This window comes from Hemitrygon akajei, chromosome 20, assembly GCF_048418815.1.
Source record: "Hemitrygon akajei chromosome 20, sHemAka1.3, whole genome shotgun sequence".
NCBI lineage: Eukaryota > Metazoa > Chordata > Chondrichthyes > Myliobatiformes > Dasyatidae > Hemitrygon > Hemitrygon akajei.
The window spans coordinates 13,790,804-13,808,150 of NC_133143.1; the positions used below are offsets into that span (position 1 = coordinate 13,790,804).

General features: G+C 40.8%; 1 protein-coding gene across 2 annotated transcripts in view; it reads right to left on the minus strand.

Annotated features, from left to right (window-relative positions):
* Window positions 1-481: 481 nt before the first annotated feature.
* Window positions 482-17,347, minus strand: part of gcm2 (glial cells missing transcription factor 2) — a 36,940-nt gene continuing 20,074 nt past the window's right edge. Inside the window, exons 5-6 of one of the 2 annotated variants that reach the window (XM_073024643.1) lie at window positions 17,061-17,186; window positions 482-2,023 (exon numbers count right to left, since the gene is read on the minus strand). In XM_073024643.1, coding sequence (XP_072880744.1) covers window positions 1,145-2,023; window positions 17,061-17,186 — 1,005 coding nt within the window. In that variant the 3' untranslated portion in view covers window positions 482-1,144. The remainder of the gene's footprint in view (window positions 2,024-17,060; window positions 17,187-17,347) is intronic. The other variant, XM_073024644.1, reaches the window with a different exon arrangement.

Sequence of the window (17,347 nt, forward strand, 5' to 3'; positions counted from 1 at the left end):
CCATCACTCAGTTTTGGATTATGTTCATCTTTGGGGTGGTGACAGATGAAAAATTGCATTCCATTCCTTGTCACCCCAATGAGCAAAGGGGTCCAACGTTAAAGGCTGAGAACAAATTGGACTCTAGAACATTGAAGGATCCTTGGATAACACAATGGACTCAGCTCTTTGGCTCCTAACATCCATGCTCATTTGTGCTACGTCACATTAGAGTTGAAACTGCTGAGTAGACTTGATTGGAACAGATTCCAAAGGATGAGGCAATCAAGAGATATGAGGATATTGGAAGAAAATGGCCCAGAGGAAGGAGATCACACACAATCTTGTGGAACGCCAGAACACACTCATGGAACCTGGTCAAGCTCCAAATTAGTATTTTCTTATCCCTCTGAGATTCTAAACAAAAACACATGATGCTGTGGCACTTAATGTATCAATTCGTACCCAGACCTTCTTGGATTGTACATATTTAACAAATAAAATAAGTTTATTTAACCATATTTTAGATCAAACATATAACTGTACTTTTTACAATAGTTTCCATAATGATAACAGTGTTGACTATGAAGGATATTGATATGGAAGAGATGAAATAATGATCATCTTTAGCTAGGTAAGCATCAATGGTTTGAATTGCAGTTTTATACTTGAAGTGTCTCTGGTTGGTCAAGAACTGAAGGAATTGTTTCAAGATTTCGGAATGGTTCAGTTCAATGAGTTCCATTCAAGTTTGTTCCTGGTTTTACTAGGCTTTTCTGGGGTTTATTTTTAAAGGTTTCAGGTTAAATTGTAATTCAATTACAGATCAATTCATCAGGTTTTCATTGAAGCATTTCAAAGATAATGTATAGTACATTTTAGTTAACAACAGGGCTAAAATCGTAATTCTCAATACAAAAGGTTCAAAGGTCAAGTTTAATGTCAGAGAAATGCACACAATATACATCCTGAAATGTTTTTTCTTCGCAAAATAGCTTTCTATTTAGGTCTCTTGCAATGGATTGAAATGCATCTCTTGCAATGGATTGAAATATTGTTTTTTTATGTATCAATCCAAAGGGTAGTTTCTGTATAAATGATGAGGACCACAATCAGAGACCATAACAACAATTATATTCAACTCAACGCAAACATTTGATTATTTTTAGTATTCTCCAGTATCATATCTGAAGGAATGAACTAATCGATCAGGGTAGGAATTTGTGGGACAATTTCCATATCTGTAGTTTTCCAGCCCTTCAGACCGGTCTGTTTTAGACGTTCCTTCCTGTTGATAGACTAGGGATGACTTGATCACACCATTGTCCTCTTGGAATTTTGTCTCAGGATATATGGAAGGAGGCATGATTTCTGCCAAATGGTTGCAGTTTGGAAGATTTTTAGCATCACAGACGTTATCACCAAACTTGCTCATAGGTTTGTAAGTTTGATAGGAGACCTTGGTAGTTGTGGTTATGATAGTTTGTAAAGCTGGAGGAGTAGATCCAGAACCAGCTAACCTGCAAGGGTATTCCCCATTGTAATAATGACTGGAATTGGGTGTGATGTGTCCACAGTCATTCCCATATCCTTTCAATATTTGCTTCCATCCATGATGTTTATTTGGCACATCTAAGTTCCGATCATGAACATTCAAAGAGCCCATGCCCTGCTGAGATCCATTAAGCTGCATGCACATCTTTCCTGAGTCAACCTCAGGCTGTATATTACCAGTATCTTTGTAAAGAGCTGGATAAGTGCTAGAACCCATGTAACCAGGCACAGCAAAATCATAGCCACATGAACCTCGAGGCATATAGATCCTTGGATTGCAGACCTTCTGAAGTGGTGAAGTCATCTCCCCCATGTTGTTGCTGGGATCATAACTCGACTTGTAAGGCTCTGTATTTTGAAAATGGGAGTAGTGGTGCGTTGGAATGGGAAAGTTTGGTTCTGCTATAATGCCATATCTGTCTGGAGCTTCCATGCAAGGCAAGTGGTGGAGGCTGTTGAAGGGGCCACCCCCATCATGGTATCGACCCATCTGGAACAAACCATATACATGACAAATTAATACTGGGGTAAACAGTGCAAAAAATCCCAGCAGGATTGTACACATTTTGGATCTCTTTTGATGTTAAAAGATTAGTGGGAATGTCAACATTTATCAATAATAGTGGTTATCTTTATGCACAAAATGTTCTATAAATAGATCTAACTGTTATAATGTACAGTGATTTTTCTCATGTGAGAAGAAAGCTTTATCACTTCAGGTCTCCGCATTCCACAGCCAGCCAGTGTTATAGGTATTAGGCAAGAAGAGCACATGAAATCACTCATTTGAATCAAGAAGTAGGATTAACTCTCAGTGAAAATCAAAACATTACACATGCTGGAATTCTAAAATAAAAACAGAAAATGCTGCAAATCACGGAGCATCTCCTGAAAAGAAAGCATTAACATTTCTGTTCAAAGTCACCACCCGACCTGCTGCGTGTTTCAATCTTTTCTGTTTTTAGTAATAAGATTAACCCTCTCCTGTTTGATGTACAACAGCTACTGATCTAACTTTGTACTGCTACTAATTATTATTGTTTGTAGCACAGAGACTAGTGCAACCTGCACTGAAGCCAATATGATGAATGTCTAGCACTAGCTAAAGGTAATCCAACCTGTATAAGAACAATATACATTTCTTTCGGTGCACATACGCTATAGCTGAGCAGGTGCAAGAAGGTGTAGCATACAAATTGCTGACCTTAGAAACATTGAAGGGTGGCATCATATGGAAGAGAATGGTCTCCAGAAGTTTTGGACAGAGTACTGGAGGCCTTAGTGTTGGAGGTAGGGAGGAAGAGAAATGTTCAAGGTGTGAAGAGACCTTCAAGATACATGTTCAAAAAGCACAGGGAGCAGATATCTTTGGAAATCAATATTAGCAGTATCCTCCAAGAGAACCACAACCTTGTCGTGGTTTGGAGGCTTGCGCACCTCAGTGACCTGGAGAGCTCTGTAGACTGGAGTCAGGCATAATGCTTTGGCTTTTGGTAGGGTCACCCATGCCAAACAGGTCAAAGGTAGAAGCCAGACTGAGAGTGGTCCATCAGTCTTCCAGGGTTCAGAGTTCAGGTTGGGGCTAACAACCCTTACTGGTAAAACAAAATTGTTACAGAAACAGCAATGAAGAATCTTCTTACATCTGAGCATGACGGTATTCCTAAGTCTTCACCTGGGACTTGCATGACTGACAGTAGTGAAAATTGAGTGAAAGCTACTGACATGATGTAGGAAGCCCTGAACATCACCAGAGATGGGAGACCTTCATTGCTGCCCTAAACTCCAGTAGTGTAACTCCAGGTGGGTGTATAGCTCTGAGGATTGATTAACGTAATGCTGGAAGAAGCTGGAATGGTCAGCACACAGATTTTTAAAGACACATTCCAACCCTAATGGATGTGGTAGTGCTTGGCACCACTGGATTGATGACTGCTCAGGCCAATGTATTTAATCTTTGTGCTTGTTAAGTATCTCACCACAGTGGCATTGAATGTAACAGAACTGGCTGCAGGAGCTTTCATTACACTGTGGGAACCTGAAAGTTAGGTGAATATAGGGCTGGGATTCATGAAGAATGGTGACGTGATGATTGGTTCTGGTTTTGGTGGTTTGAGCTGGTACTAATGTATTGGGCCGCTTAATGCAGCATTCCATGTCAGTGGAATTGGTATAAAGGTAGAACGGTTAGAGGCTTGGGGGTAGTTCTTCAAAGACGTACTGACTGGCTGGTCATGAAAGCCACCCCCGATCAGGCAGAGTGAGAGACTGAGAGGGGCCTGCACATTCCGAGATAAGTATTTTAATACTTGCTATTCTGTCCTATTAAACAAAGTTTTGTAGTCCATAGAAACTTACTGGAAGCTGTGTCCTTTTGCCTTCCCAAGGTGGGTCCAAGAACCTTTTGTTGTAACGTAACATTTGGTGTAGTCGACAAGATACAGTGAGTGTGATAGATAGCAAAATATTTGGAAGTAAGAGTAAGAAGGAAGAAACTCCACTCCCCAATTTCCAAAAAATTCTGAGAAATAGGGTGGACTGTTAACACTATGGCATTTTGTCAGCCAGGCTATTTTATGCTGGTTGACCACAGGGTACACCAGTGAATTGGATGAACAAACTAGAGCCCCAAGGGATAAGATTGGGCAACAGCTTGTGTCCATACTAAAGGGGTTAAGGATTCCAGGCAAGAGAGGGAGTCAGGGGGGGGAGCCTTTTGGCTGTTGGTGGCCATTGTAAAAGAGCAACATGAGACAATATCTGAAAAACAGGACAAAGAGTCTTAAATATGAGGTGGAGGTATTGAATCAGTACTGCACAACCCTGGTATAGACCTGGGCTTGAGGAGATGGAGGAAAAGAGTGTTGATATCGTCTGCTGCCTGGCCAAGGTCCAGCAACAGGAAGCAGAATGAAGGGCTAATTGACAACTGGACCCAGTAAAAGTCTGGGCTCTTATTTTACATGGTGATGATGTAGATACCTGGGATGGGAATATTTGATTTGATCCTGAGGATTAGGAAAAGAGGGTGGAAAATCACCCTCATCTGTATGTCCCCGCCCAGCCCTTGAAATCACTACAATCTAGGGTTAATATGTCCACAGAAATGTGGTTTGATCAATCTCACTCTCCAAGTGCCCCTCAGCCTGCAGGCCTCACAGCACTCTGGGCCAAACCCACACCCTGGGACAATGTGCCATCCAGTCAGAGGCAGAGTGGTAGTAGAGACCTGAAATGGTGGTCACCTTGGTGATGATAAAGGACTACTCCTCCAAGGAATTGGTGGAGCTGGGGGATTGCTACAGAAGTGAAACTGGGGGAATTATTAGTGGCATGGTTGTGAAGGATATGGAATGTAGGGGGAGGTGGAACCAAGGCTGCCCTTATCCCACTAGGAAATGGGTTGTCATCAAACCCTGGGGCAAACAATGCCTTACAAGGGACTGTTGGGGTGCAGAAGTCTTCGTGGGAGAGAGTAACGGCCGTGGCAAAGGTTAAACATCCCTCCCTGTTAGACTGGGATTTTAAATCTCGAGAAGAGTGGAACATAGTGGAGGAGGGGACTAAGGCTCTCCATCAGTGGGTCCTGATCACTAGGATTTATGAGAGTGGGAATAACCTGCCGATGGTCTATCAATCCTGACAGGATGCAAGGGCCTAGCCAGGATGTGTTGTTCTTGTGAATACAATGGCATTCTGGACAATAGGAAATACTGGAAAAGGCCAAATGAGAAATATTGGGAGCAATGGTTTCTACCTCTAAAGAGGAGACCCAGTATTTTGTGGGGCTACTTGGGTATTGGTGACAACATATTCCCCACCTAACGATGATACTGAAACCAATATATCAGGTGTCTTGGAAAAGACTCCGTTCCAGTGGGTGTTCCCATCAGCAAGCTACCTTTGAGACTGCCTGACAGGTTATTGAACAGGCCCTCTCCCTGGCCCTGAGACAACACAGTTTTAGATGGCATTGGTGAATCACAGTGATGACTTGCTGGCAGCAAACAAAACTACTGCAGATTACCCCATTAATCACTGCAATCAATAGCCTGTAACTTTCCTTTCGGAGTTGATCTTTTGGACAGTCAGTGTGGCTTTGTGCAGGGCAAGTTATGTCTTACTAACTTGATTGAGTTTTTTGTGGAGGTGATTGATGAAGGTAGAGCTCTGGGTGTTGTCTACATGACTTTTAGTAAGAGGTTTGACAAGATCCCTCATAGGTGGCCTATCTAGAAGATTAAAATACCTGGGATGCATGATGAATTGACCTTTTGAATTCATATAGTGCCTATAAAAAGTATTCATCCCCCTTGGAAGTTTTCATGTTTTGTTGTTTTACAACATTGAATAACAGTGGGTTTAATTTGGCTTTTTTGACACTGATCAACTGAAAAAGACTCTTGTGCCAAAGTCAAAACAGATATCTACAACAAATTAATTAGAAATATAAAACACATATTAATGATTGCATAAGTATTCACCACCTTCATATCAGTATTTAGTAAATGCACCTTTGGCAACAATCACAGCCTTTAGTCTGTAAGGATAGGTTTCTATCAGCTTTGCACATCTGGACACTGCAAGTTTTCCATATTCTGCTTTACAAAACTGCTCAAGCTCTGTCAGATTGCATGGGGATTGTGAGTGAATAGCCCTTTTCAAGTCCAGCCACAAATTCTCAATTGAACTGAGGTCAGGACTCTGATTTGGCCACTCCAGGACATTAACTTTGTTGTTTTTAAGCCATTCCTGTGTAGTTTTGGCTTTATGCTTGTAATCATTGTCTTGATGAAAAACAAATCTTCTCCCAAGTTGCAGTTCTCTTGCAGACTGCATCAGGTTTTCCTCCAAGATTTCCCCATTTTTGCTGCATTCATTTTACTCTCTACTTTCACAAGCCTTCTAGGGCCAGCTGCTGTGAAACATCCCCAGAGCATGATGCAGCCACCACTATGCTTCATTGTAGGGATGGTGTGTTTTTGATAGTGTGCGGTGTTTACACCAAAGATCACATTTACTCTGATGGCCAAAAAGCTCAATTTTGATTTCATCAGACTATAGGACCTTCTTTCAGCTGACTTCAGAGTCTCCCACATGCCTTCTGGCAAACTCTAGCTGAAATGTCATGGGAGTTTTTTTTCAACAGTGGCTTTTTCTTTACCACACTCCCATAAAGCTGCAACTGGTGAAGCACCCGGGCAACAGTTGTTGTATGCGCAGTCTCTTCCATCTCAGCTACTGAAGCTTGTAACTCCTCCAGAGTTGTCATAGGGTTTTGAGGTTGGCCTGCTCTAGGCAAATTTACAGCTGTGCCATATTCTTTCCATTTCTTGATTATTGACTTAACTGTACTCCAAGGGATATTCAATGATTTGGATATTTTCTTGTATCTGTCTCCTGACTTGTGCTTTTCAATAACCTTTTCACAAAGTTGCTTGGAGCATTCTTTTGTCTTCTTGGTGTAGTTTTTGCCAGGATACTGACTCTCCAGCAGTTGGACCTTCCAGATACAGGTGTATTTTTACTACAATCAATTGAAACACCTTGACTGCACACAGGTGATCTCCATTTAACTAATTATGTGACTTCTGTACCAGTGATAATTTAGTGTGTCATATTAAAGGGGGTGAATACTTATGCAATCAATTATTTTGAACTTTATATTTGTAATTAATTTAGATCACTTTACAGAAATCTGTTTTCACTTTGACACAAATAGTCTTTTTCTGTTGATCACAGTCAAAAAAGCCAAATTAAATCCAATGTTGTAAAACAATAAAACATGAAAACTTCCGGGGGTGGGGGTGAATACTTTTAATAGGCACTATAATTGGCTTGTCCAAGATAGTGGTTGGTTGGACTTTCTCTGTTTGTGATATTTGTAAATGACCTGGATGAAAAATGTAGAAATGTGGGTCAGTAAGTTTGCAGATAATACAAAGATTGGTGGTGTTGTGGATAGTGTAGAAATTGGCAAAGGATATGATGGAATATTGATCAGCTGCAGAGGAACCACATTGGAATTTAACTCTTGTCAAAATTACTCTTTGGGAGGTCAAATGTATAAAGACAGTACACTGTTAGTGGCAAGATCCTCATTAGTGTCAATATACAGAGGCATCTTTGGGTCCTGTTTCATAGCACCCTGAAAATGCCTACACAGGTTGATAGGATAGAATGAAGGCATATGGTATACTTGCTTTTATTGGTCGAATTCGAGAGTCAGGAAATTGCAGCTTTATAAAGCTCTAGTTAAGCCACACCTGGAGTATTGCATTCAGTTCTGGTTGCCCATTGTAGGAAAGATTTCAAGTCTTTGGAGAGGGCACAGAAGTGGTTTACCAGGACACTGCCTGGATTAGAGGACATGTGCCATAACAAAAGGTTGGACAAACTTGGACTGTTTTCTCTAGAGTGGTGGAGACTGAGGGGGAAATGATAAACATTTATAAATTTGTGGGAGGCATAGATAAAGTTAATGGTCCCTTTATTTATCCCATGTTGAAATGTCTGATACCAGAGGGCATACATTTAAGGTGAGAGAGTATAAATTCAAAGGAGATGTGGGGGCAAGGTTTTTTTTTATACAGAGAGTGGTGTTTGCCCAGAATGCACTGCTAGATGTGGTGGTGGAGGCTGATATGATAGATACATTTAAGAGGTGTAAAAATAGGCACATAAATGTGCAGAAAATTGAAGGATATATATATATAATGTAGGTGGAATGAATTAGCTTAGTTGTGCATTTGATTATTTAATTGAATTAGTTTAGCACAATATTGTGAGCCTAAGGGTTTGTTCCTGTTATGTACTGTCCCTGTGCTCTGATAAAATTGCTGCACAGTGAGGTCTACCAGAACATAGAAACCATACAGCACAGTACAGGCCCTTTGGCCCACAAAGCTGCACATGTCCTTACTACCTAGACTTACCCGTAGCCCTCTATTTTTCTAAGCTCCATGTACCTATGTACCAGAAAGATTGCTTTATCTTCTGTATATTTCTATGTTAATGTTGTTCACGGTCAACACTTGTTTTTGTGAAAACTGTTGATATGTACACATTGAATGTTTGATATAAAATAGGGTGAAATAAACCCTCTAGATTTATTAAATATATAGAGTTCAAGAGATAGTTTGGTTTCATTGCCTGAGGAAAAAGAACAACTCGACAGGAGATTTTCTGCAGGGATTAAGGTCTCACTGTTTCCAGTATGGAATTCATAGCTATTGTGATGTGAATCCAGAGTGAAGCCAGAGGGGGAAGATATGAACTCTGATGACCGATGCCTCCAATCTACTCCAGCACAGGTAATAATTAGCACCATTCAGGTCCTGCAGTATGTGCTCTGAAGGGTCATAATCCTACCATTGTGACAATTTTTACAAGGTTCAAAATATCTTGTAGGATCTTACAACTGGCCAGCTGAGCATTTATGACTGGGATTGTTGAGCTAAGAAAGACACACACATCTCATACTCACAGACACACCATAGTCTCTTTCTCTAATGCACACACTAGTCACACTCCCCAGAACCCCACAATCACACTGTTGAAGAGCAATAGATAACTGACAGTGGCCAGAGCTACGTCAGAGATGCATTTACTGATCACCTGCAAGTGTAAGGGGGTGGTCAGAGCATGACATGTTTCATACATATTTAAAGTAAATTTGCTGCTTCTTCACTAATTTAAGATTTTTTCAGTTATTATTTATTTACTGATACAAGATAAGGAGCTGTGCAATTGGTTCCTTTTGAAATCAGTTTCCCTGCATGCTCATCTTGTGCCTTACAGACACTAGTCTTTGGCCAGGGTCTGGCGGTTTCTTGTCTAAAGTGTCCCCTTGTTCTGCCAATGCCCTGCTTCTCCTAGTGGTGGCATCAGGGGCAGTTCACTACCTTCATCTAGTTTGGGGCACAGTGTACAGACAGTGAAGCAGTTACTTTTCAGCCCCAGTGACCCAAGTTCCATACTGACCACTGGTGCTGTCTAAGTGGAGGTTGTGTGTTCTCCCTGTGACTGTGTAAGTTTCCTTCAGGCCCTCTGTTTTCCTCCCTCATCACAAAGATATGACTTGGCTTTTCTAAATAAGACCTAGCATATGTGAGTGGAGGAGGAGTTGATCAGAATATCAGGAGAATTGGTAATGGGAGAATGGGATTGCTCTATGAACTGGATTGGCTGAAATGGTCTCCTCCTATGTTGTAGGAATGAAAGTATGGGAGGATGTTATCTCTCTTTGTCTTGACCTCTGTTTATTTACTATTGCTATCTCTGAAAATAACTTGAAACAACAGGTACGTATTATTACCTCTTGCAATTTTTGTATTACAGCTGTTTGGCCAACGGGAATTTGCCCTTACAGAATTCACAAAACACTACTCAAATATCTGAGAAATGGAATAAAAATTCACTCATGCTGAATTTATGCAAATAAAGGTAAACGTATACAGAACACTGAACTAGTTTACCAAAGATGACAATTTCAGATTGACAGTTCACAGCAGAATCTTATGGGATCTGATTTGGAAACTGACAAAGTAATTTCTTCTATTGATGTGGTACAATGATACTTCATCAAACACAGTGACATCCATTTCTAGCTAATTAAAATACTAATCCCTTTACTTCTGCCTACAATACAGAGAGAATTCCCTTGCCCTTGGACCATACATCAGCGGGGAAATTAATATTGAGAGAGAAACCCTGTTGGAATGTATCTCCATTTTTTATACAGATTTTGCCAGGAGAAAGGGATTTGCTTTAGAGAAAATCATGACATAGATGGTTTTCTAGGAAGGTAATCTTTCCATACTTTGGGGGAACACTGTGCCTGTGTTTGTGTACCTCATGTCAGATCCTTCTTCATTGGTTATTATGGAGACAGCAAGGACCTGAACCTGCTGCAATTTGCCTATCACCACAATAAATCTACAGTGGGTGCAATCTCATTGGCTTTTTACTCAGCTGCTGTTTATTGATTACAACTCAGTATTCAATACCCTCAGATCTAGACAACAAGCACCAAAACCTGGGCCTCTGTATCTTCCTCTGTAACTGGCTTCTTGACCTCCTCACTGGGAAACCACAGTCTGTCAGATTGGAAGTAACTCTTTAAGAAGGGAGGGAGGCAGAAAAAAGAATATCTTTCCACCCACTGAAGCCAGGCTAACTTCAGTGGTTGGGAAAATGTCAGAGTATACCAAGGATGAGGTTTTGGTGTACTTGGAGGCATATGATAAAATAGGCCAAAGTTGGCAAGGTTTTTCTAAATGGGAATTTTCCCTGACAAATCTGTCAGGGTATAGAGGTATAGACAAAGGAGAGTCAGTGGATGTTGTTCAATTGGATTTTCTGAAGGTACCAGCAAGGATAGAAGATGGGCTGACTGGCAGGAGGATTGTTCCACTGGGGTCGGTGTTCGGACTGCTTCTTTTCACAATATATGTCAATGATTTGGATGAAGGAATTGATGACTTTGTGGCCAGGTTTGCAAACAATACTAAGGTAGGTGGAGGGGAAAGTAGTGTTGAAGAAACAGGGTGCCTGTAGAGGGACTTCAATAAATTAGGAGAATGGGCTAAGAAGTGGCAATGTCGGGAGTGTATAGTCATGCACTTTGGCAGAAGGAATAAAGACGCGGACCATTTTCTAAATGAGGTGCAAAGGGACCTGTGAATCTTCATGCAAGATGGAATGGTGGAGCAGACTTGATGAGCCAAATGGCCTAATACTGCTCCTGTGTCTTATGCTTTAACATCTCTTCCTCGCTTACAATCACTGGTGCACCTCAAGGATACAAGTCCAGCTCACTGCTCTGCTCTGTACACCCATGATTGTGTGGCTTGTATCTATAAATCTGCTAACGACACAACTATTGTTGGCAGAATTTCAAATGGTGACAGGGAGGTGTACAGGGGTGAATTAGATCAGCTTCTTGAGTGGTGTTGCAGTAAGACCAAGGAGATGGTTGTGGACTTCAGGAAGGAAGATGAGGGAACACACACCAGTCCTCATGGAGTGATCAGAAGTAAAAAGGGTGAGCAATTTCAAGTTTCTGTGTGTCAACATCTGAGGATCTGTCCAGGACCCAATAGATCAACGCAGTTACAAAGAAGGCATGACAGCAGCTATATTTCATTAGGAGTTTGAGAAGAATTGGTATGACACCAAAGACCGTCACAAATCTCTATAGATGGACTGTGAACATTCTAACGAGTCATATCACCATCTGGAAAGGATGAACCAGTTCACAGGATTGGAAAAAGCTACAGAAAGTTGTGAACTCTGCCAGCTCTATCTTGAGCAATGGCCGTACCTGCATCCAGAACATCTTCAAGAGATGATGCCTCAAAAAGGTGACATTCATCATGAAGAACTCCTATCATCCAGGACACATCAGGGAGGAGATACAAGAAGCTGAAGACACCCACTCAACATTTCAGGAACAGCTTCTTCCTCACTGCAATCAGATTTCTGAATGGACAATGATTGCATGAATACTACCTCAGTATTTTTCTGTCTCATTTTGCACTATACATTTAATTTTTTATGTATATTTTTAATGTTATTTATAGTTTTTATTAAGTATTCCAATATATAGCTGTCACAAAATAATAAATGTCAGGACATATGCCAGTGATATTAAACCTGATTCTGAAATGATGAAATTATCCCTGCTGCCATAGGGAGCTGGGGTAACTTAATAACCATTGGCACCACAATTGCAGTTTGCTGTGATGATGGTCTTATCTCCAAAAGATCTCATACTGCTGTACCTGCAAGTTTAGCCACAGAAACTACTTTTGTCTAATTTTTGGGCTAGAATTAAGTTTTTTGTTGTAAATGTTTTATAATGGTATTATGCAAGTTAAATCGTGTGCTGTTTTCCCATGTTTCAATGATCCTTCCTTTTGGATCATTAACCTTCCCAGAGAGGTCGCTGTCAAATGTAAACTATCCTGAGGTTCTGGTCCAGTTCTGAGAGCCATTTGGTAGATTGGGAAGCTTCAGTGTCTGCATGGCACCACTGTCTGTTGCTCTGATGAACAATACTACTGCTACAAAACTTTGATTTCATTCCTTAATGACTTAAAAACTCACAGAAAATCTATTTGGAACAGAGCTTTTAAAATATCATTGAATATCTTTAATCAACCTTATTTATTATTCCCTATTATTCCTTGACAAAACTTGCATTTGAACACTGATTTCTTGAACTTGTGGTAATGCACCCCCAACCTTTACCATTCCCCACTCCCAATTCCTTCTCTTACCTAATCTCCTTATCTGCCTATCACCTCCCTCTGGTGCTCCTCCCCCTTTCATTTCTTCCATGGCTTTCTGTCCTCTCCTATCAGATTCCTCCTTCTCTAGCACTGTATGTCTTTTACCAATCAATATCCCAGATCTTTTCTTCACCGCCCCCCACTTCCAAGTTTCTCCTATCATCTTGTGGTTCTTCTTCCCCTCCCTCCACTTCCTTACCCTGACTCATCATTTTTTCCAGTCCTGATGAAGGGTCTCGGCCCTAAATGTCAACTGCACTCTTTTTCATAGACGCTGCCTGGCTTGCTGAGTTCCTCCAGCATTTTGTGTGTGAAAACTTCCATTTGAGTGGGACTAATCCAAAATCTAGCACCCATACTTGCAGTAACTGGATAAAACAGTGCTTAATGTTTGTTTGAATTAAAACTAAACAAAAGTATTTATTTGAGTTTAAACTGGATGAAACAAAAGCAATTTCTCACCACAACTAAAATAAAAACCACTTGAAAACCTCAATTGACTGAGAGCCAGATATCACAACTGATTTCAATCTCAAGGCCACACAGAGGTCAAAACCATCAGTTAAAAGAAATCTGGCCAATGTCTACAATTAAAGCTCCAACCCTCATTCTTTAGTTCAACTTTTCTTCCACAACCTTAAAGAACGTCAATTCAGGAAAACTGAATGTCTTTATTCAATTCAAAAACATTGGGTGGTTTGAAATAGGTTTCAAATTGATCTGGCAAATGTTCAGATACACTTTAATATAAACTTGTGTTTAACCATCCTTGATCTTGTGAAACACTTAATGTGCAAAACTTACACATTCTCTGTCTCTCTCCCCTCTTTATCACCCCTTTACTCATTTTCATCCCATCTGTACCCCCTCCCTCTCTCACCTCTCTTTACCTCAAATCCTCCCACAACCCATCTCTTTCCCTCACCCCCTGTCTTTATCTCTGTCTCCCCTCTCTTTCTCTATCTCTCTCCCATCTCTCACTGCCTCTCCCCATCTCACTCTCTCTCACCCCATCTTTCTCTTTCATCTCTCCATCTCTTTCTTTCTCCATCTCTCTGCCTCTCTCCCCATCTCCCTCTGCTTTCTCTACATCCCTCCCTCCCTTCTTTCTCTCTCACCCATTTCCATCTCTTTCCCTCCCCATCTCTCTCTCGCCACATCTGTTTTTCCCTATCACTCTTTCTCTTACCTCATCTCTATCTACCCATCTTTCACTGTCCCTTTACCATCTCTCTCTTCCACCACCCCATTTCTCCCTCACCCCATCTCACTCTGTCACCCATTCTCTCTCCTCTCACCCCATATCTCCCCTTCTCTCACCCCATCTCTCCCTCCCCTTCTCTCACCCCATCTCTCCCTCCCCTTCTCTCACCCCATCTCTCCCTCTCTCATCCCATCTCATTCTCCCTGATGGAATGTTTAAGGGTTTATAAACACCCAGGACTAAACGAGGATATCAGAGAATGACCGAATATCATTTCAGAATGCACGTAGAAGTAGTACCAAAGAATATTTGCATGTAATGGTTGATTGGAACTGAAAGGGAACAAGCCTAGTGAGGTTGGTCTAAGAATCTCCTTGTAGATCTGTGTTTCCTGTGTGTTACTTTGCATATTTTGCAAGTACTGCATGCTGTAGACTAGGAACCTGCAAGTAAAAACTGAAAGGAAAAGAATTGAAACTGGCAGCTGTATATCTGTAGAATGTCACCAAACATTAAATTTCCCATGCATGGCTGAACACACTCCTTACAGAGGTAATCACTCTGTTTCATCACCTATTGAAAGAGGATGCACCATAGTGGAAAGGTCAAGTATAGGCAAGGGAAAGATGAAATTCTCACTAACCAGTCCTCTGATGAAATTCTCACTAACCAGCCCTATGATGCCTCCTATTACAAGCCACCTATTGGAAAATTGCTAGAAAAAGCCTAAAGCTTTTGCATCACATACAGAAACAATGAGTAAGAGTAACTGGTCTCAGTCTGAGAAGGAAGCATTGGCAATCATATTTGAGAACACAAGATTCCTCTCATTTCTATCAGACTGAACATTTACATGGGAGATACAAGAGACTACTGATACTGGAATATGGAGCAACACACAAGATGCTGGAGTTACTCAGCAGGTCAGGCAGCATCTATGAAGGGAAATGGACAATCAATGTTTCAGGTCAAGACCCTTTATTTGGACTCAGTCTTAACGTTAAACATCAACAGAACGTTTACATTGGTCACCAATGACAAGTGCTGTTGGCCACTTTTGCACCTAGGTCCACATTTCCCACAATGGAGGCCTCAAGAATACTGTATTGAATTGTAAATATATATATATATGATTAACATTCTGGAAATAAAGCATTCAGGTAGAGTGTATCAGTGGATAAATTATGAAGATTTCTTTATGAAGATGCTAATTAAAATAGCCAGCAATGTTGTTTTGTCACATAGATATTAATAATTTGGATGAGAATGCAGGAAGCATGATTAATAAGTTTGTGAATGACACCAAAATTGTGGAGAGTGAACAGTGAAGACAATAACTAAATTTACAACATGATCTAGATCAAAGGGAAAGTAGGAAGAAAATTGGGTATATTTAAAGCAGAGGTTGCCAGGCTCTTAATTAGTAAGGGAGAAAGCAGATGGATGGGGTTGAGAGGGTTAATAAATCAGCCATGATGCAATGACAGATCAGACTTGATGGGCGGAATGATCTAATTCTGCTGTTACGCCTTATGGAATAGCAATTGGAATTTAACTCAGACAATTGCAAAGTGATGCATTTTGGGAAAGTATATTAGGGTATACATAGTAAATAACAGGATCCTAGAGAACATTGTAGAACAGAGGGGCCAAGGACATAGATCTCTCAAAGTGAAGAACCAGTTAGACAGGGTGGTGAAGGAGACCTTCATTCCCTTCATTGGGCAGGACATTGAGTGTATGGGTTGGGATGTTGGTGAAACTGAACCTGGAATATTATGTGGAGGTCTGGTACACACACTAATGGAAGGATGTGATTAAAGTACAGAGTGCCAAAAAGATTCATGAGGATGTTGCCAGGACTGCAGAGCTTCATTATAAATATGAGCTGGATAGGCTGGGACAGTTTTCCCTGGAGTAATGAAGGCTGAGGGGTGACTTCATTGTCATTTCTAAAATTAAGTGGGGTATAAATAAATATCACAGTCTTTTTCTCAGAGTAAGGGGAGCCCAAAATGTGAGGACATAGGTGTAAGGTGAGAAGGCAAAGACCTATAGCGGACCTGAGGGTTCTACAATGTTCTCTAGGATCTTGTTATTTTCCACATAGAGGATGTTGCATGTATGGAATGAGCTGCCAGAGGAAGTGGTAGACGACAATTGCAAAGTGATGCAAATGTTGTACAACAACATTTAAAAGAAAAACATTTGGAGGAGTACATGGAAAGGAAGGATTTTGAGGAATATGGCAAATGGGACAAGCTCAGGCTGACACTTTGTTCAGCATGGATGAGTTTTCCAAAGGGCCCCGCTTGCTTGTTGTATAACTCTACAGCTCTAGATTTGGTCTAAGGCTGGGATTTCCAACCCTTTTTATGCTTTGGATCCCTACCATTAACCTATTACCATGGACCCCAGATTGGGAACCATCAGTCTAAGGCAACAGAAGATTTTCCTGTGATAGTGAGATTGGATGATGTATTTAATTGATTATATTTTGAGTAGCTGAACTAATAAAGAGAGATGGTTGGGTGGGAATACTGTCACAGGTGTTTACGAGTTGTCCACAGATCAATGACACATTAAATGGAGCCACAGAGCAATGAATTACAGAGCAGAATGACTTCACAGGAGCATTGAATATTAGCATGACAGCAGGAGGTATAATTTAATCTGTTGGTTCAACATGCAGATTTGATGAAAGCAAGTGATGGAAGATGATAGTAAATTCATCTTCCTGCAATTATTGGCAGGGCCTACAGACCCCTTGGTTAATGGCAGGGCTCCATGGCATAAAAAATGATTGGGAACCCTTGGAAGAGAGACCTTTGTGGAGTGACCTTTGGACAGTGAAGAAAGTGTTGGCAGCATTACAGATGAACTCATAATCTGGGTGAACCTGGAGATCTATCTGAGAAAGGGAGTTAGGCTTTACTCCTGTTGCACATCATTGCAATCCAATGGGTAATTAACAGAATACGTATGCTAATATGACTTGGATATCAAGTCTACTGTGGCGCATTTCCTACCTCTGATTCCATGTGCCTCTTCTTATGTGTGTAATGTGGAGAGGTAAGTCGTCTTTTAACAGCACTTCTCCTTGCTTCTGTTTCTGATTTACTCTCTGGTCTTGGATGGTCATGAACTCCTTTAGCCTGTGTATTTAATACATAATGTTTATAAAGTTTTATATTACTAAACTGCAGAATATCTAAGTAAAATCAACATGTTTAAAAAAATCTGATCATTAGAGACACAAGAGACTGCAGAGACTTGTGGACACGACTCAGCACATCATAGAAAGCTGCCTCCCCTC